Raw genomic sequence first — 24,331 nt, forward strand, 5'->3', positions numbered from 1 at the left:
GGGGTGCAGGGGCTGGGCTGAGCCCCCCAGTGCCTTCTTCCTGGGTTGGACCTTCAGGTCAATCAACAGTGTCCAGGGCCCCTGGACCGCAAAAGGATTGGCTGCGCCCAGGGCGTGTCTCCTCTGGGAATTCTCAGGTGAGCTGGACTGCAAAGGCCCACACAAGAGAAACTGGGCTCAAAGAACTGAGGGAAGGATGGGTAAGAAAGTGAGATCCAAGCTGTTTATGAGGACTATTTCTGAGCAAGCCTGGGCTTTTTAAAAGACAGGATAAGTGACACCTCTGTGGTCTGTTCAGGGACACCAGAAAGTCACATGACTACCCCAGTGGCCTTATGTCTGAAATCTGAAAGTAAAACCCAAGATGTTCATCTCTTTAGTGAATACTTTGACCTCAACCTCTTTCAAAATCCACAACCCTCAGACCTCTGATAACCTAGCACCTATGTGTAGGTGATGAGAATAAAGGATCTAAGGGCAGGGTTTAACAGTGAGCACAGAGGACATGGAAAACCACTGAGTGCCCGAGAGTGGAGCACTGACAGGCAGGAATAAAGGATCATAACATAAATAATAGAAGCCGGTGACTGCTGCTACCACCTAAATTTATGTGAACTTTAAACAGTTTGTTTTCCACACTCAACAGCTCCATTCTTCGACTACGCGGAGAACACGCAGTTGTTCTGTGGATTCACAGCAGTTACATGATGGTCTCCAGGGCATAGCATCACTTTATTGATTTCAGATTCAGTAGGCGAAGCTGTTATTCCGAGTCTCTTTGACCTTTTGGCCATTGGTTTCAAGGTCTATATTCTGCTGAAAGTGATGTGTGCAATTTGTGTATATGTCCATCTATACAGTTATCTGTGGAGACACTACATATTTCTCATTGTGTTATCAAAGAAGCTCATGACTCCCCAGAAGGATCAGCAAGAAGCATTTTTTAGTTATATAAGTTCATAGATAAATACCAACAAACAGCATTACTTAAAATTTGAGGGATGCATGCTCAGACTGAGATTCCAAAAAATTCAATGTCATGAAAAATATTCAGAAATAGCAGGATTGAGGTATTAGCATTTCTTGAAGTAGAATTACTACTTTCAAAACATTGCTATTAAACACATTATCCCTACATATAGAGGGATGAGGCAATGGAGGTCCAGAGTGTAAAATACAAGATAACCACATGGGCGGGGCCTAGGGTTTCCACTTCCCCTTACGCTCCTGCCCGTCCAGCAGCCAGGTTCTTGGAGAGGTCGCAGCTGGCTTTGGCTGTACCTGAACTTTCCATAATGTTCCTGTAGTATGTCACCTCTTCCTGCGTGAGGAAAGACACTGGCCCACTGCTTGTGGAAGTGGCAACTGAACTTGAGATCAGGCTACACACCGTTATACTGTAGCCAGTTTTAAAGGCTATTATTTTTATTTTTACCGAAACTGAAGCCCATAGAAAGGGCCCACTTAGGCGACCAAAAAATAAATAACATTTTGAGCAGCAAGTGGTAGTCATAGAGATAGTAGAGTTCAAATCAACTGAAGCGAAGTCGCTCAGGAGGAGCCGTTCTGGCGTAATTAATTAACTTCACTTCCCCGTAGTGTTGGTGGCCAGTCTTTAATTCCCAGCATATGGCATTCCCCGAGTGGTTTCTAAAACCAGCGATCGCTGAGACAGTTTTTTCCCTGATCTGACTCTAATCCTCATGGATCTGAGAAATGAAATGCTACCCAAAGTGGGATATGGTGTGAGGGATTTTCTTGTTGAAGACAAGTCAGGAAGGGGCTGAAGAGGGATGAATAAAACCAGCCCTTTCTGAGAGAAGGGCCTGCACTCGTCCTGGTCATGGCAGATTCACTGTGTTTCTGCGCATCCTGGAGAATAAAGGACAAGCAAGCAGGAAAAGGCTAAGGTTCTGGGAGAAACTCTATCGATAAATGTGTCCTACCGCTGCAGAGCACACATGCTCTGACTCCGAGCTTCTGCGGGGTATTCCCATGAGCAGTCTGCGAAGAGACCAGGATAACAGAAGTAAAAAAACGCAGGCAATAAAGGCTTCAGGCCAGAGTAAGTGCCAGGCCCTGGTGCTTCCCGCACCCATGTGCGCACGGATGCGGGCCCTCTCTGGAGCCCGCCCCATCGGGAATGTATCAGAATGAGAGCTGAGGAAAGTGTCACCAGGTCAGATGGGTGGGTAGGGCTTCGTTTTCACTATAAAACCTTTTCTTTCCTATTGTCATGAGGGCAAGCTGTTTTGAGCCCAGAGAAGGGAGAGGGCCAGGGAATAAGGAGGTGTGTTGTTTGAATTTGTTTATTCTCAACTGTTTTATCAATGTCTAAATGAAGTACAATCCAGATGTAAAACTGTGTTATTTTTTTTTTTAAATAGCTCTTTTAGAATATAAATATATCGACTGAAAAAATGCATGGGCTCTGACCAAAACATCTATTAGGAATTGAGTAGGGTTCTCTTTTTAGCAGAAAGTTTGAAGCCATGTTTTGTCTTTGTTACTTTTTTTTACCCTTTTGAATATAACCATTGAAAATAAATGGCATATAAGACACCCAGGAGTATAAAATAATTAAAAGAAGTTGTTTTAGCAATACAAAGATGTTTTTAATTGGACTACTCCATTTCTATCCTGAGAGAAAAAGCATAATTTGCAATATATTTAGCATATATGAATCTAGAGGAGTGTTTGCTCGCAGCTAGAATATTCTGCTTTGTTAGAAATGCTCTACATCTGTCCTGTCCCATATGGAAGGCACCAGGCTCATGTGACCATTAAGCACTTGCAATTGGCTAGTGCAACAGAAGTGAATTTTAAATTTTACTTAATTTTACTTAATTTAAATTTGAATTATTTCTGTAACTAGCGACCATGAAGCAATGCAGCTGTAAAAGAGGTGGCGAGTAGAATGACAAACCATGCTTAAAAAAAATTCCCTGTAAGAGTCAAGACACATGTGCCCAAGGGTAGACATTTTTGCATCATCAAAGTCCACAGATAAGTGCCACCGAATAGCATTACTTGGGATTTGAGGGATGCACTGTGAAACTGAGGCTTCAAGAAACTCAACAAGTTGTGAAAAAATACTTTCTTCTAACATTCAGAAATAGCAGAGCTGAGTATCACCATTTCTTTTTTTCCCCAAAAAATATATATATTTTTATTGATTTCAGAGAGGAAGGGAGAGGGAGAGATAGAACCATCAATGGCGAGAGAGAATCATTGATCGGCTGCCTCCTGCACACCCCACACTGGGGATCAAGCCCACATCCCAGGCACGTGCCCTGACCGGGAATCAAACCCTGACCTCCTGGTTCATAGGTCAACGTTCAACCACTGAGCCACGCCGGTTGGGCTCACCAAAAGGCTATAAAGTGAATATAGATGTACCAACAAAATTAGATTAGGCAAAGAAACAGCACATGGGTAAGTCATGAATAAGCTTGGTCAAAAGGGGGTTTGTACTTTCGAGTAGGCCTCCCGTGTGCATAACATTCTCCTTGGAGAGTCAGCTGAGAATAGAAGCAGGCACAGGGGGCAGCACCCACCGCGTCCTGGCAACAGCACCTTCCACCTGTGCTCCAGCCTGCTGACTGCTGGGCACCCTCCCGGAGGCTGCAGTGCCTTCACTCCCCCGTCATTGTTTCATAAATCCATTTGGCGTTAAAGGAGCCCTGCATAAAAAGGACACATGAAAGGAAATACAAAAAGCCTGGGCTCTGTCATTAAATTTTAAACACACATTTTTCTTTCTCTCTCTATTTTTTTCTTGCCTTTTGTTGTTTTTGCTTGGGGGTTTTATATTTTGCTCCAAAGACCACAGCCCAATACACTGCTAAATAATTCATTGGAAAACAGAGAGATGAGTAGGGGCTATGCATGTGAAATGCAGTGGACAAAGTGATCATCAAAACCAGCCAGTAGCCGCTGCTCTCTGAACGAGGCTCTTTAAAAACTTAAATTCTGTGTGTACACTGCTTCTGATTCTCTACCTTCTAGAAAGTACCATCTCCCCAAATGGTGTCACATGCCCAGCCTGAGAGCTCATCTTGTTTTTGGTTAGTGAGAGTACACTTTACATGACATAAAGGTAAAATATTACAAATTTAAATGTCTTAGGTATAAAATAAAAGGCCCAAAATTGGGCTCTTACTAATTCTAAAAAATAAGCTAGACAGATTTTTTTTGCAGGAGGATATAAGCCAGACACTCCTTTTTATCATGTTATTTTAAGTTATTTGAATAGTTATAAATCTGATGCTGTCTATACCAGATCATTGGAGAAGTAATGGGCAAAATTTCAAGAAGAAATGGACTTTTTAAATATATAACTAGAAATGGCAGCCAAATTGATAAAACCACCCCAAGGAGCTGAGCCCATTATAGAAAATAGTTATTTTTGTAATATAGCAACACTTTCTGACGAGTTTTCCGATTGAATTAACTGTATTTTTTTCTGTTCTTCTCATGTTCCCTTTCATCATTATTGCCATGCATTTAACTCATTGTGATGTGTTACCACTGGTATTTATTTTTTAACTCTTTCATTTATGTATTTATCTGTTTGTTTCATTTGGTGGGTTGTGGAACCCAGATCCCACTGACCCAGTTGATTATTATCCTTTGCTTGATGATCTCCCCACCTCGGTCCCAGATGTCTCCACCCCCATGCTCCCACCAGTAGGTGTACAGGCTGTGGCTCTGACCCACGAGGCCGTGAGGGTCAGCTGGGCAGACAACTCTGTCCCCAAGAACCAGAAGGCGTCCGAAGTGCGACTTTACACTGTCCGGTGGAGGACCAGCTTTTCTGCAAATACGAAATACAAGGTGAAGTTCGCGTTGACAGCGTGGAATTTTAAACGAACTGTCGTTTGTTGAATACATCGTTCTATGGCTTCCTGACTCTGAGTCCTTTTGCTGCAGTGACAGCTAAGTGGGAAAACAAAGCATTTTAATAACTCAGTAGCACAGGAATCATTATGTCTTGGGAAACAATTCTAAGGCGAGGTAGAAAAATACCAAGAGATGCACAATGGTATTTGAATTCCACCAGATGCTGGGTTTATAGAAATAAAATCTTGATAAATAACTAATACAGTGTAAAGGAATGACATTTTCCTTTGAAAATAGCAGGGCTCCACATTAGTTGTCTAGATAGATTTTTATCTTTCTTTTCCTTTGGAATCTGGATTGACACCAAAGGCCACTTTATTAATGTTACAGAGGATCTCTCTGACAATGATTCTGACTGGGGATACGTGGATGGAAGATTTTTATAGCATCCTTGGAAAACACTCTCAGCCATTAGCATCTACTCCTCTATTTAACCTTGAAACACCCTTATGTAATAAAGAAAACTCACAATGTACACCCCCTTTAACTAATCTGAATTATACAAGGCTCCTTATTCCTGCCTTATCACTCAGTCATCTCACAGCCCCTAAGAGCTCCTTTGAGATACACAGTTGAGGCCTTGTCCTTAATAATTTTAAATCCCTTAGCAGCCGGCCACAGGAATTGCAACGAATCATTATAATCCAGGACAATCTTGTTACCACCAAAGCCTGCCACCATGTTGGCATATACAAACAATACACAAATGTAGGCAAAAGTGAGATCCACAAGTGATTGTCCAGCACCTACTTTGTCCCTAGAACTGTGCTGTTAAATATGGTTTAGTCATTGTTACTTAATATAGTATTTATAATTTTAGAATGAGTAATACACTCAGCTCCATAGATTGACTCTATAGAATTCATAAACTATTCAAGTGAGATAATATATTTAAAATATAAAGCCCACGGGCTGGTGATGTGGGATAAATAAGGTGTTTCAAAAACAAGAGAATAAATTCCCCAAGATCCAAGTACAGAATAACTCAACTCTGGTGCTCCAGCTTCTTATAGCCCCTCTCTTTACTACTTTCCTAAGGTTGCTCTCAGAGAGAATTTGGACCACATGATACTTTATCCAATGTTCATTCCACCAAACTGCCATCTTGCTTAATCCAGCCTCCATCCAGTGGTGATCAGGGGGATGAAAATATCCTTTGGGAACTTCTGATTGTAAAATCCTGGAGATAAAGCAAAATCCGACCAATAGTTTCATGTCAGCCTTTCTTCATGCAGCCATGCTCAATTTGCTTCCAGCATTTAACGTTTAAGTGGCATAAAATTCACATTTCATCATAAATCAGTTTTTAGTTGAAACCATTTCTTTTAAGAAAGGACTCTTTGGTATTGCCTCCATGCTAGGTCAGGTTTTTGGAAAACTCTCCAGGGAAGCCCTTAGTGTCACTGATATAAGATATTGTTGTAAGTATCCTATCCACATCCTTATAGTATTAGATTTAATACTCAACAGAGCTATGAATAGAGATAACATTATCAGATAAGACAACCAATGAAACATGAGAGCATTAAAAATAATATTTTTATATACAGGTTGCCCAATTCTAAGTTTACTTTAAAATGGCTACTTAAAATAATTTATGATCATAATTGCTATACTTTGTTACATTCATTTCACAAAAATACCATGGGTACTTTGCCATTCTGTGAAATGTTCTGAAGGACAATGGTTGCTCTCTGCACAACAGTTTGAGCTCCAAAATTTCTTGAGTGAGGCAAATTATTTCAGGTGAATAGACTAATACAGCAGACACAGAATTACTGGGTTTCACAAAGAATGCCTGGAAAGGGAGACCCCACCCCAAAACTATTCTCTCATAGGTTGGAGTTTGGAAATAAAAAAAAATAAAAAGATTTAAACTGTTTTTCTCCACATTATCTTCCCTGATCCAAGTCTTTCAATTACTAATATTCAAGCCCCCTTCTCACACATGCACAGTCTACATCCACACCCCAAGAAGAAGGGTTAGAAGGAAGAGTTGGGTAAGCTGGAGAGCAAGGATAACTGTAGAACATATCTGATCCACTAGAAAGAACATACAATAAATTTAAATTTTATAAATAGTGGTAATAGAATGCTTTGGTTTTGCATTTTGAACTTTTCAAACCACTGTCGTGATATTATTTCATCTCACTTAGCAGCTTTATAAGGTAGGCAGGGCACACACAAGATAGAGGGCAACAAACACATACGTGGAGTCACATGACCCAGGCTCAGGAGTTGGCCTCACTCTGTCCTCTCATGTCACTTAACTTAATCTGATTGTTCTCATCTATATGATTTGGATATTCGCACCCACTACAGAAAGAATAAGTGAGCTTCTTCATAGTTAAACATGTATGTAGTTGTGTTTATGAAGACTTGGGTAGGTTGTATAACTTGGCAAAAATTCCCTATTACAGGAGAGCTGGAACTCAGGATGACTAGATGCCATATTCAGGGCTCTCCTCACAGGTGCACCTTTCTACCTCATTTAGTCCCAAATCAAGCCATAATCCAGACTTTCCTATTGTCATTGTCCAAAACTCCAAATGGCTTTATCAAATGGAGAAAGAGTCCATAATTTCTTTTCTACTAAAGTGATTAATCACCTGATGCTTTATACAAATTTTCATTCCAAATACATTCCTAGAGTACCAACTAGCATTTACCAGACATCGCGTGGGTATTACAGAAGATACAAAGTTATGCAAAATTGCCTCTGCCCTCAAGATGCTGACAACTCAAAACAGAATTGAACACATACCTAAAATTATATAGCACATTAAGCAATGCATGAAATATTGTAGCCAACATTTATTTCATACTGTGCGCCAGACAATATTTCACTTGACTTATTACACACTTTAAATAACGCCATGAGGTCAGTGCTATGGTTTTCTCTGTTTATAAATGAGGAAACTGATACTCAGACAAGCAGTACCTGGGTATTCTACGCTCAAAAAAAATAACTGGCCATGATTTCCCAATAACTTCTAGGCTAGCGCTTTATGCCGAGCAGCAATTTTCCATGAGGTTCCTGAGAAAATTCAGTGACTTCATAGTATTTATAGAATGCTAATGTGTCATTCTAAACCACAAATAAAGACTTTATTGCTTAGTGGCCTTCCAGATGCCTCTGGTGTCTGTGCTCTAAGAGACTAGTATGATATGTGATCCTTCCTCACTGAAACATTTCTCATGGTCCCATCTCTCCCCTATTTCCATCTCTAAGACTTATAGACCTTCATGATGAAAGGGAAGGAAGGCAAGATTGGAAGTTATATATCAGCACGTCAGACACTGGCTGCCCATTTTGTGTTTTATTTGATGGGATCCGTCTTCCCGAGTCTACAACGCATTTTTCATTTATTTAGGGCACGCGTGTTTACAGCTGTTTTAAAGAAGAGCATCTGATAGATGTTTATGAGGTCATCGCTTTAATAGGGTGAAAGGTCACATCATGAAAATGTTATTTGTACCATTAAGTATTTATTTGGTTTTATAATAAAATGAAGGATTTTCATAGCTATAATCTAAGAAAGATTCATTGTAGAGAAAAAAAGATGTGCCACACTAAAGTAGTAAGGGAGGAGATCGATAGGACATCAGTGGGGAAAGAGAACTTCCCTAGACATAGATATATAACAAATATAATAAATATAAACATCAAAGTAAATACTTAACTCTGGAAGAAGATAAAGATCTAAATACCAAGCATAAATCGGTATTTATAAGAGGCATAAATTTGCCTGATCATATGGAAAATAAGGATTGACCTATTTTTTTCTGCATTATCATTTTGATCTTTTGAGTAAGCAATAAAGACAGATAATTTACTTTCTACTAAAATATTTTTAACCTGTTGTTTAAAAGACAAAAAAAAAAACAGATTCAGAAGACAAATAATATTAACACAAATGGAATTTTTTAATATTTATCCAATTTGTTGTTCCCTTCCTGAACAGTTGCTTCAGTGACCAAATTTAAATGTGTGTTCAATGTAAAGTATGCACACAAGAAAGAAACCACATGACACAACATTGCTTTGGTCCATTTTCTTTATAACAGTCAGATTCTTGAATCACTAAAAGTTTGCACCATAAAGCCTCTTTGCAAAAATCATAAGCAGAACTCTAAAAAATTAGTTTTATTACCAGTGGAAATAAATATTAATCTTATTATCATGATGGTCTATGTAAAATGCATAACATTAAAAACTAAAAATATATATATATTATTATAAATAAATTGAAGTTAAAGTCTGTACGGATAACCTTAAGGAGGGAATTGACAGGAAGAAACAGAGTTGGTCTTGTTGCCATGGTTATTGCCTCACTTGGAAGTATTTATCAGCTTGCGGCCCCTTTAAGCAACATAACACCTGATTTGGTGGATCATGTTTTGGTTGTCCAATAAGCCAGTGTACACCAGCTGACAGAACGGAAGTAAAGTCAGTGAGTGCTGTGTCCTAGCTCCCTGGACTCCGTTTTTGTTGGCTTATTTTATACAGTCTTTTCACATGTCTTGATTTACCAAGTCGATAGAGTTCATTTTTTCCCCTCTTTGCTTCTTTCCCACTTGTATAGTCAGAAGACACAACATCCCTGAGTTACACAGCAACAGGCCTCAAACCAAACACAATGTACGAGTTCTCGGTCATGGTCACAAAAAACAGAAGGTCGAGCACGTGGAGCATGACGGCACATGCCACCACATACGAAGCAGGTATGTGAAGAAAGGCTGGCTTCAGAGTTTCTACTTTCAACATTTTGTAAAGGTGTTTCCCAGGTCCTGTGGAAGGTGGGACATGGTGCATTTTCAGCTCTAAATTACACTTTGTTTTATGTAAAATATCTTAAGTTTTATAGTTCATAGAACTTTTATATTTAATATTATCCTCCCCATTTTAGGAAAAAAGAAAATGAATTCCTAATGGATTAAGCAATCTGGTTTTAATTGAGGCATTAACTCAAGGGATCTAAATAGAAATCTTCTTTTTCATGCATTTACATAAAGGCAGACAGCTATGCATTGAACTCTCTGTCCAAAGCATTTGTATCATTGACCAACAGTCACAGTAGGGATTTACTTTTTTGGGAAAGAAATTAGGTACAAAATAAAGCCTTGCATTATAACTGCAGGCTCATGGATTCTTATCCTAAATAACCTCAGCTAGATGTGGGAAGCAGTTTTGGGTGGTCATGTTCATTCTTTAGAAATAAGAGAACAAAATGGAAAACCTTCATGCAATTTGAAATAGTTCAAAACTGGGGTAAAAGCAATTTCCTATAAATTTTACCAGTCACATTTACTGTGGATCATAAAAGTTGAGTTTATTACCTTAAAAGACCTGCAGTGCACTTGACATTCATTGTTCACAGGGATCCAACATTTGAAGAATACAAGGTTTAACATGCTTTTTTTAATCCTCACCCCAGGATATGTTTTTATTGATTTTTTTTTAGAGAGAGAGGAAGGCGGGGGGGGGGGGGGGTAGGGAAACATTGATGTGAGAGAGAAACATCCATCAGTTGTCTCCTAAACTTGCCCTGACCTGGGACAAACCTGCAACCTACGTCTGTGCCTTGACTGGGAATCAAACCCACAACTTTTTGATGTGTGGGATGGTGCTCCAACTAACTGAGCCATGCTGGCCAGGGATTAACCTGCCTTTTTATTGGCTTTGTGATATTATATCATAGGAATTTCTTAAATATGATCACAAAACTCTTCTCTGGAGAATTTGAATTTCTCTTTCTATTAGAATTTGTCCCATGGTATTGCAGTCCTAATTTTTATCTTTGGCTACCATGTTAACTCACAGAGCTTACTGCATTTTTACATTTTTATGGGTACTTTTTTCTATACAAAGTTTTTTAGTTTGTCCGATTTAATTTCAACATCCTCTTCTATTTTACATGTATACATATATTAACTCCTTCTCCTCAAATTCTTCCCTCGATGCCAGTGTTCACATCTTCCTTTGAAGACTAAGACAAGCTTAATGAGTTATGTACTATGGGAATAATAAAAGTTCTGCTCTTTCTTTTTACTTAATATGAGATGAAGGAGTGAAATATAAACCACTAAGACATTTGCTCTTCCCTGAGTGAAAGAGAAGGAGTTTAATTTCCTCTTAAGCAAAAAATTCAATCATTTTTCCCTTTCATAAACATAAAATGCACACCAGCATCTGACTTGATAAATGTACCCTATTGATTTCTCATCAACTGCCTAACCTTGTAGGCACTCCAATGGTGAGACAAAAAGATATTAACTTTCAGAAATGTGGTTAGCAGGAAGGGTGATTGTCAAAACAGATAATGATCTGGACAAAGGTGTAAATAGCGTGTGGATGAGATCTCTGGGTGATGATGAGAAGTGAGAAGTAATTCACAAGTGTCTGCAGGTTTTATAACTGAGAGAAGGAAATGAAGTGAATGGAATGACTCTAGGGTTTCCTTCCAATTCTGCACTAACATAAAGACTATAGGGGCTGCATTGCTAGGCACTTGTGTTGAAATTGCTCATGATAAAGACAAAGGTGGCAGGAGGATTCTTGAAATAAAACATTTCATTCTGCCCAGGTGATGAATACTTTACTCTAGTTAGCTTAAGTAAAATAAAAAATAACTGCAAGTACTCCTGAAATAATGGGTCTTGGGAAGGGACAGAAACCAGAGGTACTCCCAGTCTTTAGAGGAGAAGAACCTATCGGACTGTTATTCAGGGTGTTGCCATCACAATGGTTTGACCCGTTATGTTTATCTTTCTTATGAACATTCTGTTTCCCAGAAGAGGGGATCCCACTGCTAAGGCGAGAGTGGGGTGAAGGCCATGAAATTCACATGACAGAGAAGAGCTTGTTCCCAAAGAAAGGAGCCAAGTGCTTCTCTTAACGAAGGAGGAAGGGATGGGATGTTGGACATTCCAAATAACAAACGGCCAGTACAATTCCCATGGCTGGAAATCTTCTAAATCTTGAGTGTTACCTCCCATTCATGCACTTCAAGACAGTCAAGCATGGGAAAAGGAGAACCAGACAAACCATAGGGCAATACTTGTCCAGTCAACTGAGACATTAATTATGAGTTTCCAATTATGTCCATTTGTAAATGTCAGGTCCTGAGATAGGGACTTGGTATAAAAAGCAAAGATGATATAGCCTATATCTTTGAGAAAATTATAATCTAGGAGAGAGGAAAAATATTTTTTTAACCTGAAGCAACATGGGAAATGTTGGTGAATAGAGATTCACCAACATTCACAGCTTTCCAAGTGTTCCTTTCAGAGTCACGGTCTCTACTGGTTGTTTGGTTCTAGGGTAGGGAACCTTGATCAGTGCGGCTGGTCCTGAGGTCAACCATGAAGTCACTTTGTCTGGTTTTGCTGCTTTTTTTGGCTTGGAGCTGAAACACAACTGAGGCGTAGACATTATCTCTAAGTTGACTGGAATTCTATCTCTGTGGTCAACAGACCAGAGGTTTTGTTCCTAAGATCATTTGATGCTGATCAGAACCTCCTCATCCTGAGGGTTTATGATTAAGGGAGAAGCCATGCAAGGGAGAAGGAGGCAGGCGAGTCAGGTGCTGGATGAAGCCAGTTTGAGTCGGAAGGAAATAAAGGAGAAAAAGTCATTTAAAGAAATGAAGTTTCTATGCTGTTGCATCCACCTAAAATAATACTTATACCAAAGAGGCATATTTTGGAGGTGACAAATTCTGCTCCCTTTCACCAACAGGTGGGAAAAGCTCTAAGAAAGGCAGGGTTTCATACCATCTAGTTTCATACCAGAGATTCCTTGCCAGCTCTATTTTCAAATATTTCTTCGCCTTCTTGTTAGGAGATTACTGGTATGTTACCTAAGCAAGTTGCTTTGACCTGTTTTCAAATGCATTCTCTTCTTGAGGAGGGGCTTCTAAGGAAATATAGAATTAGGTGACGTTTCAATTATAAATCCTACAGTCATAACAGAGTTCTGTCCCTCGGAGACATGTAGCCGTCAATCTCACAAGTATGTGCACATTTGTTTGTTCTCTTATGCTTCTCACATTTTCAGTGCAGCACTCACTTGAAAATACATTATAGTCTTTCCTCCATGTTCACACATGTTCTCTTCTCCTTTGGAAGTCATTAAACTTCCTCGGGAAAAATAACACACATTAATTTCTGTATTTGTGTTTGTTTGCTTCTTTCATCCAAATACTTGAGAGGAATTGTGAATGGTAAAATCAGCATGATATACTGCATGATAGATTCTGAGTGTCAACATCGTGATTAGAAGTCCCATAAATGTCTGTTTTCTCTCACATCCAATGACAAGGCCTTGTCTCTGTTCCCCCGGCAGCCCCGACCTCTGCTCCCAAGGATCTGACAGTCATTACTCGGGAAGGGAAGCCCCGTGCTGTCATTGTGAGCTGGCAGCCTCCCTTGGAAGCCAATGGGAAAATCACGGGTAAGCATCTCAGCTGCATTCTGAGCGTTGCTCTGCTGGGCCCGGGATGGCTCACCCCGAGTGCGCTGCTGGTGCCTTTTGTGTATTAGTTTTCTGTCTAGCATCTTGGTTGACTTCATGACCCTTTCTGATGGTCTCTTCTGGCCCTCGCTTGTGGAATTCTTTGGTGCATACGCACACACACACACACACACAGGTGTGATTGGAGTTGCTTCCTGAAAGATGTGCACTTCAATTAGCATAGGCCTTTTGTTGTTTTAGTCTGTGCAGCCTGAGGACAACCTTCTAATGGGATGTCTCTGAGCATGAGTGACTGAGAAGAAGCCGGTTGTTTGGCAATTATAAAACACAAAAGACACCTAATGACCATGTATTTTTGTGTGACACATAGGAAAAAGGAGGTTTGTCTGGGCGGGTTTTCATGTATTTAGCTTGAAAACCCGCTTTTAGCTTCTTATTTAAATCCTAAGGTTCAGAAAACACTTAATGTTGACTGACAGAAATTGTACTTAATGAATATTTCACAGTGACAGATTTTATTTTACCAAATATTGCTGATAACATCAATGCCTAATTAAAGCATCCATTAGAAGCCTGTAATGTTAATTTAGTATGAAAAATATAATGGAGTTCTACCAGGGGTTTTGCATTTAAATGATCACTCTAGTCTTTTAATAGATGTCTCCATAGCATATAATTATTATGAAAAAAATATTGTATAACTAAAAATGGGCACATTATAGTCTAATTAACCTGAACCATTGGATTGGGCACATGTAAGAGTCACTCCTTTTTTCTTTGCATACAAGAAGTGGATAGCACTACTACAAATTAGCAAAGTAATTCAGTCATTCTGTGATGCAGAGACAAGCATGGGAATTATAGTTCAGATGACATGTGCTTTAAGTGAGTGACTTTCTGAAATTTACAAAATGCAAAGGTAATATGTGAAAATTCCAAATGCGATGCAAATATAAGTAGAAGACTTGTTTTCTCTAGGAAATTGCTCTTAGTGCAATAGCTAATAGAATTTTCATTTGAGCCGACAAATATGGAAAAAGAGGAACAAACATCTTCCTAAATCTTATATGTTCAGTTGTCACTCTGCCAGGTTTTTTAAAATGAAGGTTGGCTCATTCTAATTTCTTCTTATTTCCACTCAACTTTATGATCTGTTTTCATTGGTTCCATTTCAGTACTTTTGTAGATTTTGATTGGCTTACATGATGACTATTTTATTATGTGACAAACTTATTTATAAACGTATGGTAAATCAACAGATAATAAGTTTAAGAAAAAAACAAAATAGAACTTTTCTAAATCAAAACAAGTTCTGGTGGAAAGAATTTCTTTCTTAAAGGATAAAATAAGTCATATCCTACCCAATGCTCCACTCTTATTTAAGTAAATCTCATCAAATTGTCAATGTAAACAATAGAATGTGTTTTCAACTCCGGAAGGAAGCTTTATTTTGCTTTTCAAGATTAAAAAATGGGGGGACATGCAATTAATCTAAGCAAAAAATTTAGTGTGCCAAAATCACAGTGTATGTGTAAGAGACCTTGTCCACATATTTTATGTAGAGTTGCATAATAGTTTCCACAACTAAAACTTCATTCTCTAATAATGGTATGCATTTATGAAGGCCAAGTTGTGATTTTCAGCTTGAGATATTTTGACTCAACTCAACGGAGAGCGCACACACACAGCCCATAAGACAACTTCTTCCTATACATATTTTGGTTCTTTCAACCAAATTCCTTTTAGAAAATAGGATGATAAAATATTCAAAATAGAAGACTATTAGGCAGAAGGCCCAGGTTTGTTTACACTCTGTTTCCATGAAAGTGCAAAGGAACATGTGAGCTCTTTCCCAGTGTGTTGGGCACCTGTGAGCCTATGGAAGAATGTTCTCCCTTCCAACATTTCTATTTCCTTGTCTTCCTAAGTTCCTGCATCTGGACAGCAGTAGGACAGGGTGGTTAAGAACTGAAAACCTGAGCTTCTGAGAGAGCGATGCCCAGGCAAGTGATTTAACCTCCTGGAGTCTGACTTTCTCATCTATAAAATACGGGGATAGAACCTCTTCTGTAGAATCATTATGATAAAGTGCCCAGATAAGTCCCTGATGCCCAGTACGTACAGAAACAAATGAGCTATTATTATTCCTATTTGAAATCCACTCAAGGAAGAGGCTTTGCTAATGGGCTTTGCATGGAACCCAGCTCATCAATTTGTAAATATGTATACTTCAAAAACGATTAAACAAACGAAAAGAGGGTGAGGGAGAAGACCTAGATGATTCTGGTGCTTAAATTCCTTGATCATCAACTGGCAGCTTAAGGATCTGGACTGACATTTTCAGAAGAAAGTGGTTCAAATTGAATTAAGCATTTGTTACATGCTTGGCATTCTGCTAAGCACTTTGCTATTATAAGTGTTCATATATTCCAGTTATTCCACTTTGAAATGAAGAGACGAGGGCCTTCTCTGGGGTAACTGACTTTCCTAAAATCAAATAACCACAAAGTAGCAGAGCTAGCTGATCTTCAGTGAAAAGGCCGTGTTTACAAAGCAGCTCCCAAATACCAAAGGAGCAAGAGGCAAAGAATGAGTCAGACAAGTCTAGCTTGTTGGTTAATGAGTTTAATAGGGAATGTACTTACTTACATACAGAAACCTGGTCCTGGCTGTAGGATAGTCAGATTTCCGCATCGTTCACCCACTAGACCAGGGGTGGGCAACCCTTGGCACGCGTGCCAAACATGGCACACCAGTAACTTTTGCTGGCACGTGAAACCCTCTCTTATAATCTTCCATTTATAATTGTGAATCTTTGTTCTCAGTGATGAATTTTGTTAAGTCTCATAATAGGAGTAGCCTGACGGATGAAAGTAGTAGCTCATGCATATCTCTGAAGGTCATGAAATATAAACCTGATGTAAAATCTCTGTCATCAGTGATGCAGCAGCAAAAGTCCCACTGATAATATCAAACGGAGTCATAAAGTTTTCAGTCGGACTATCAGTGTACATGTATACATTAAAAATAAATGTATTTTTCATCATCATATACTGTGTTTTTGTCGCTCGAATGAATTTTATTATTTCTTCAAGGTTCTTCACATACGTACACATTAAGAGATATCAAGTAGGCGTAACATGTTCTCAAAAAATTAGGGTTGGCATGCAGAGGAATTTTGAGTCAGAGATTTTGCTGTTTTGGGCACGCATTCACAAAAAGGTTGCCCACCCCTGCACTAGACTAACCTCTTTTTAGAGATGGAGATATGTGTTGTCAAGGAATGTGTGTGTGGGGGGGGGGGGGGGAACGGGGGGAAGGGGATCAATAGGCCAGATAGCAGGAGTCCCTGGCACCAGGGTGAGCCAAGAGATAGATCAAATCAAGGGTGCCTTGCCCCAGAGGAAGGATTAATGAAAATTTCATGATTAGACAGCTGTCTCTGTACACATTCCAGAGTCCACTAAAGGGAATAGGTGGGGGGCGGGGGGGTCAAAGATCTGGCCGGTTCATTCATTCAGAAGTTAAGCTGGTTATTAGTTCTGAGATGGAGTCCGCATTTCAAGATAGGGTCAAGCTAGGATTTAAAACTCAGGCTCCTACTCTTATTATATTATGCTGTACTTCAACTTCTTAGTATTCAACTGGTCCAAATCAGTGATTTTCAATTGATTTATGATTTAATTTTTCTGAAGAAGGATTGGGCATGGTATTTTCCAAGTGATTTTAATATGGCTAATTGTGAAACATTGATCTAAATACATGCAGCATCCAACATTAAGATCAGAGATCAAGGATGATAGAGGGAAGAGTTAGGTCTTCGGAGATTTGTTCCTTATTATTGGTATCTAATGATGAAAATTATACTTGCTTTTTCTGTGTCTCCAATTCCTGTTGCTTCAAATTCTCTTCTCTCTTTACTTTTGTAAAATTCACCTAACCATTTTTCTTCCCACTTCTAGGCTATAGCTTAGTCTTGCTAGCAGATATTTCTTCCATCTGTTCCTTAAGCGTTGCTTCCAGAATTCAGATCTTTTTATTCTCTTTTTTTAAATGTCTTTATTGATTAAGGTATTACATATGTGTCCTTATCCCCCCATTGCCCCCCCCAACACACCCCCACTCATGCCCCCACCGCCCTGGTGTCTGTGTCCATTGATTAGGCTTATATGCATGCATACAAGTCCTTTGGTTGATCTCTCCCCCTTTCCCCCACCCTCCCCTACCTTCCCTCTGAGGTTTGATGGTCTGATCAATGCTTCTCTATATTCTCTTTGTTACTTTCTCTGCAAAAGTGTCTATATGATACGAAGAGCTTCAGTGAACACAAATGTCTCTTAAATTTCATATTAAAACCTCATATTGTATATTTCCATTTGTCTGTCTTATTGTATTCTATTCCCCAACACCTCTTTCTCCACTTCTCTCTCTCTCTCTCTCTCTCTCTCTCTCTCTCTCTCTCTCTCTCTCTCTCTCTCTCTCTCTGTCTCTCACCCACCATAACCAACTAAATAATGCACTATTATATTCAGTAATAGGTTTTAAGACTATCCAAGAATGTGGATCCAGCTGGGCACTCACACTGAAATCTTAATTTCCTGCATTTTTTATTACCATCATTTCCAAAGCCTCCACAGTTCACCTGGTTGCATAAGTTGGAAATTTAGTCATCTTGACTCCTTCTTTTTCATCTCGTCAACATGTATTCATGAAGTAAAATCAAATGCTTATAGTACACTGCCGAAAATTTTATAAGAACAGGTTTCAGATTTTGTCCAATGCCTTCTCCCTTGTAACAATATCCTTAACACGTAGTAGGTAATGAATAAATATTTAGTCGGTAGAATAATCATTGAATTGCTGTTAAATCTATTGCTTCACTTGAAACCAACAGTTCAGCTCTTCCAAATATGACAACTTCCTTCAGATGTATTAATATTAAGAAAGAGAGAGATAGAGAGAACGGAAGGACCGAAGACTAGCTGGAGCATTTACTGTGTAGTTAGTATGTAGAAGGTAATTTAATAGAAATATCCCCACATATTGGGTTCTTAAAATGCATTATCTCATAGCAACTTCTTCTCAGATGATAAAATTGAGATATATTCAGATTAAGCAAGTTGTTCAAGGTTACAAAGCCAGTCAGTGTTAGAGCTGTGACTTGAGGTCAGGTATCCCTGAATCCATTGCCTGTTATTTTTGACCAAAAAGGAGGAAGAAATGGGTCCTTCCATCCTTATGTATCTATTTATATACAAGATTAGCAGAATCATTTTTTAAGAAGAAAAGCTCTGACTGGATAGATCTTCTTGTTAGTAGGGGTCATCTTAGTCTTCCTTGTGATTCACAGTCTACCTGAGTCTTGGAGGGAAATCACTAATGAGTGACAAGAAGACAGAAGAGAAGAGAGAGATGGCATTAAACACTTCTACCCTTTGCTTCTGGAATTACAACTACCTATTTGTATAAGTAGGGTCACACTAAGAGATGTATGATGTTAAATTTTATATGTATTTAGACAAATGTTATTCCAATGTGGGAGTGCTCAGATGGGTTAGCAATCCCAGCTCTTACAACCCATGACTGGATATAAAACTTCATTATATAGCCAACTGTGGTGGGTAAGAGACAAAAATGAAGTAGGAAAAAGTAAGAGAAAACAATCAAGAAAAACAGATACTTGGACACAGAGAAATAAATATAGATATACAGAAAGGTTGTGAGAAACCAATGAATTTGTCCCAACTTATGTGGTTATATGAAAATCTATAAGGTAAGACTTTCAATACTAGATTTAATATCCTTTGATCATACCAAACTCACATATTTAAATGAAATTGTTTGCTTTCTCTGCGGCCAATTTTTACTTTTGAATAAAGTAATGTGTTTCTATTCCCCATATTAGTTCTCAAATTTACAAAAATTAAATTAAAAAATAGAGTTGCCTACCAGTATAAGGAAATTGCTCAAATACAGTATGAAATGGTCAGAACCTGATGCTTGCATCTTCAACCTTACTTGATTCTAGAATTGTCATTCTAAATGCTAAATTGAATACTTTTTACATAAAAAAGCATTGTGAAGGCATATATTTTAATATCATTTGATAAATAAAGAAATTTCAGGAAAAGTGTAGCTGACTGGGATGGAACACAGTTCTTCAAACTTTCAGATGTGTTGGGCATTTAAAACAGCCCAAGAAAACTTTAACAGTTTTATTAAATGTCATGAATGTAAAACTTATATGCTTTCTGGCTAATGGATTTCATTCAATAAGTGAGTTTCAATATCTAGTATGTAATGATATTTTATTAGTTCTTTTGAATAATAAAATGTAATATAAGATAGGGCTCCTGAACTAAAGAAATGTTTTTATTCTCTTGAAGAGATATGACATGCACATAATAAAAGCTAAAAAAAACTATTACAAATATCAGGGTCTTATATTCAATAGATATAACTCTTTGGGGACAAGAATGGGGGGTGCTCTGGCTCAAAGAATATCAGATTTTATTGATGTTGTTATGGGGGCTGAATTATAAATGAGTGGATATTTGTGAGTCAGAAACAATTATTTTATCCAATGATACTTCATCATCCCTTTTGAATTATAATCTTCCAATTTTAATATTAACCAGAGAGAGGAGTCACACAACCTTTATAAGTTTTGCAGAATTCTTAACCTTGGCCCTTTACCTTCCCCTGAACTCTCTGCATCTTAAGACATTCATATCTGCAGTGTCAACATCTCAACAAATGCCACACATATACTAGTATACAGATCCCACATATCAACAAAAGAAGTGATTCCTGACCTTGCTTAAACACAGAGATCATCTGGGGTGCCGATTGCTGGGATTACATTTAACCTATTGTATTATCGATTACAATATCACCACAAACTTAGCACCTTAAAACAACACACATTCATTATCTCACTGTTTCTGTTGGTCAGGAATCCAAGCACAGCTTAACTGAGCACTCTGCTTCAGGGGCTCATACAAGACAGCAGTCAAGGTTTTAGACTAGACAGATGTCTCATCTGAAGCTTGACTGGGGAAAAGATTTGTTTCCAATTCCTGTGGTTGTTGGCAGGATTCAGTTTCTTACTGGCTGTTGATCAGAGCCAATCCTCGTTTCCTTGCCATGTCGTCCTCGCCATCTGGCAGCTTGTTCCATCAAAGCCAACATAGGAGAGAGTTTGCTAGCAAGACGGAAGTTAGAGTCTCATGTAACACAATCATGAAAGTGATAGTTCATCATATTTGCTGTGTGTTATTGGTTATGCTCAGACAGAAAGGCTTACAAAAAAGTGTGACTATCAGGAGATGGGAGTCTTTGGGGGGCTAAGACTCTGTCTGCCACACCTATTAAATCAAAATGCCCTTTCTTGGGACCTATGTTTTGTAACTTGTACCCAGTCACCAGGTAATTCTTATAATTAGGCAGATTTGGGAAACACTAAACTTGGTGAAAAGTGAAAGCTAAAGCAAAAGACATGTAGGTTTTTATCATTGATCTGAATTGAAGAGAAATGGATTTCTGGATCTTGGAATTTGCAACAATTCTTTTTTAAAAAATATATATATTTTATTAATTTTTTTTACAGAGAGGAAGGGAGAGGGAGAGTTAGAAACATCGATGAGAAACATCGATCAGCTGCCTCCTGTACACCCCCTTCTGGGGATGTGCCCACAACCAAGGTACATGCCCTTGACCAGAATCGAACCCGGGACCCTTCAGTCTACAGGCCGACACTCTATCCACTGAGCCAAACCGGTTAGGGCTTTGCAACAATTCTTAATCCTGCAGAATCACAAGGAAGACAGATCCAGTTCATTGTTTAGAATGCATCCCTCCAAACCCAAGCATAATTGAGGTTAAATATGGCATTAAGTGACAAATGATTAAAAATTATATAAATGTTCTTTTACTTTACTGAGGTGTATTGCAAAGTCTACAAAAAATTTCTCACTATGGAGGAAGGTTTTATATGTTAGATATAGCTTGAACTAGACCTTGGGGGATGGGTAGAATTTGGATGGGAAGAGTGAAGAATAAGTGGTAGGTGGGAACAAGCATAGTATGGAGACCTCACTGCAGTCCACCGGGAGGAAGTGTGTGTGTTTTCATGTAGGTAGTGTGCATGGTTATTGGGGGAGGACAGTGGATCTGAGTCAAAGAACCTTGTGATATAACCACAAAAGATCTATGTGTGAGGGTCCCAATCCTCACAAGATAAGCAGGACTCAAAAGGAAGGAACCAGTCGATCAAAGACTGCTGTTTTTAAAAAATATGATTTCTAAAGAACATATTCAGTATATAAGAATAGAACTAGGGAAACTTGTGGCCTAGCTGATGTAGCCATCTGTGCAGAATTTTAACAGAAGTGGAGGCTGGCACTATAGTCATAGACCAAAGACACCTATGATGAGCTATCGTACAGTTTCATCTGATAGTCTAGTACAAAATTATGAGTTAATATGTTTAAATAAAATCTAGTTTACATGTTGGCTAAATATAATGCTAGAATATTAATATATTACAGGGTTTACTTGGGTGCATGTTAGATTATCACCACTGAGTACCCTAGTAGTAGTCAAGTAACATCCCCTAACACAGAGGGCAAATGATACTATCCAATGATAGATTATTAACATTTGAGATAGTAACTAGATAACCTACAATTATCCAGAAATACATTGTCTTTTTTTCCCTAGTTGGGACGGACTAGGGGAAATAGTGTTGGACTTTCAGCATAACAGTAGAGGATATCATCCTAGTTTTTTTACCCCTAGCTTGGGTCATTTTCAACTTTATCATCTGTGAAAGGAGGCAACCGTGCTTCTGCCAGCCTCACAGAGTTATTATGATAAACGTATATCACCGTTTCTTTTATAACACTGTAAACAAGCATGGCATGTTATGCTTTTCAGTGTATTCTTATTATTTAAGCATAAGCCAAAATAAATACTCCTTGTTTTCATTATTGGGATATGGTACAAATTATACAGAGTTGTTATCTATGTTTTACATTTTGTCATGCATATATTAGAATAAACCAATAATTAGAATTGGTAGGCAGCAGAATCTTCACATTTTTAAATGACATATATATTTTTTTTATTTCTATCTTATTCCATTTTCAGGTTCTGCACACTGAAGCAATTACTTATTTAATCCTTGCAATATGAAAAAAATATATATTACTTGCTAAACCCAAAACTGTAGTTTATAGATTGTGGATATATAATAATCATTGAAAATTACACTTGGGAAACATGGATGTTTGGAAGCAGTAGCAGAGCAGGCTACTAACAGAGCTTGCATTCATCTATTTATGCAGCTTACATCTTGTTTTATACCTTGGACAAGAACATACCAATTGATGACTGGGTTATGGAAACAATCAGTGGTGATCGTCTTACTCATCAGATCATGGATCTCAACCTTGACACTATGTATTACTTTCGAATTCAAGCACGAAATGTGAAAGGAGTCGGGCCCCTCTCTGATCCCATCCTCTTCCGGACTCTGAAAGGTTTGAATCATTTTTTGCTATTGCCTCTCTTTTCCTGTGGGATTGTTATGAATTCCCTTCTACCATCTCTGTTGGCAGCATGACTACATGGGTATTCAAATTGCATTAAAATGCAAATTAAAGCTACAGTGAGTTATTAACTCATGCCTATTAGAATGGCCATCATAGCCCTGACCGGTTTGGCTCAGTGGACATTACGTCGGCCTGCGGACTGAAGGGTCCCAGGTTCGATTCCAGTCAAGGGCATGTACCTTGGTTGTGGGCACATTCCCAATAGGGGTGTGCAGAAACAGCTGATCGATGTTTCTCTCTCATCGATGTTTCTAACTCTCTATCCCTCTTCCTTTCTCTCTGTAAAAAATCAATAAAATATATATATATATTTTAAAAAAATTAGAATGGCCATCATCAAAAACACAAGAGATAACGAATGCTGACAATGATGTGGGGAAAAGGGAATCCTGTACATTGTTGGTGGGATTGTAAATTGGTGCAACCACTACGGAAAACAGTATGGAGGTTTTTCAAAAAATTGAAAATAAAAACATTATGTGATCCATCCAGTAATTCCACTTCCCGGAAATATATTAAAAAAAAAATAAAAACACTATCTAGATGTCCTATTTGCACCCCCATGCTCATAAGAACCTTATTTCAAATAACCAAGACATGGAAACAAACTAAATGTCCATCAGTGGTTGAATTGTGGTATACATACACAATGGAATATTATTGAGCCACAAAGAAATAGGAACTCCTACAATTTGTGACAAAATGGATAGATCTCGAAGGCATAATGTTAAGTGAAATAAGTCAGACAGGTAAAAACAAATACTTTATTATTTCACTTACATGTGGAATCTAAAAACAGACAAGCAAACAAACAAAAACACACCAAACTCATAGAAAAGAGATCAGATATTTTTGTTATGAGAGTCAAGGGATAGGGAGAGAGTGAAATTGGAGGAAGGTAGTCAAAAGGTACAAACTTCTGGTTATAATATAAATAAGAACTAAGGATGTAATGTGCAACATAATGACTTCAGTTAACATTGCTGTATAATATAGAGGAATTTTGTTGAGAGTTGATCCTAAGAGTTCTCATCACAAGAATTTTTTTCATTTTTTATTTTATCTATATGAAATGATTTATGTTAACTAAACCTTTTTCAAAAGTTTTATTGTTGACACTATTTCCTCCCCTTTGCCCACCTCCACCCAGTCCCTACTTGCCCCCATGGCCTTCACCACACTGTTGTCTGTGTCCATGGGCATATGCATATATGTTAACTAAACTTTTTATAGTAATTATTTCACCATATATATAAATAAGACCCTCATGCCACCACACCTTAAACTTATATAGTGTTAAATGTCAATTATTTCTCAATGTAACTAGAAAACAATAAGA

At 38.2% G+C, this 24,331-nt stretch overlaps 1 protein-coding gene across 1 annotated transcript in view; it reads left to right on the plus strand.

The window, feature by feature from the left end:
* DCC (DCC netrin 1 receptor) overlaps nucleotides 1–24,331 on the plus strand; it is a 576,336-nt gene that overhangs the window by 472,296 nt on the left and 79,709 nt on the right. The window contains exons 17-20 of the mRNA XM_059704942.1: nucleotides 4,604–4,836; nucleotides 9,489–9,627; nucleotides 13,250–13,357; nucleotides 22,726–22,920. Of these exons, the coding sequence (XP_059560925.1) occupies nucleotides 4,604–4,836; nucleotides 9,489–9,627; nucleotides 13,250–13,357; nucleotides 22,726–22,920 (675 nt within the window). The remainder of the gene's footprint in view (nucleotides 1–4,603; nucleotides 4,837–9,488; nucleotides 9,628–13,249; nucleotides 13,358–22,725; nucleotides 22,921–24,331) is intronic.

Source organism: Myotis daubentonii, chromosome 8 (assembly GCF_963259705.1).
Source record: "Myotis daubentonii chromosome 8, mMyoDau2.1, whole genome shotgun sequence".
Classification (NCBI taxonomy): domain Eukaryota; kingdom Metazoa; phylum Chordata; class Mammalia; order Chiroptera; family Vespertilionidae; genus Myotis; species Myotis daubentonii.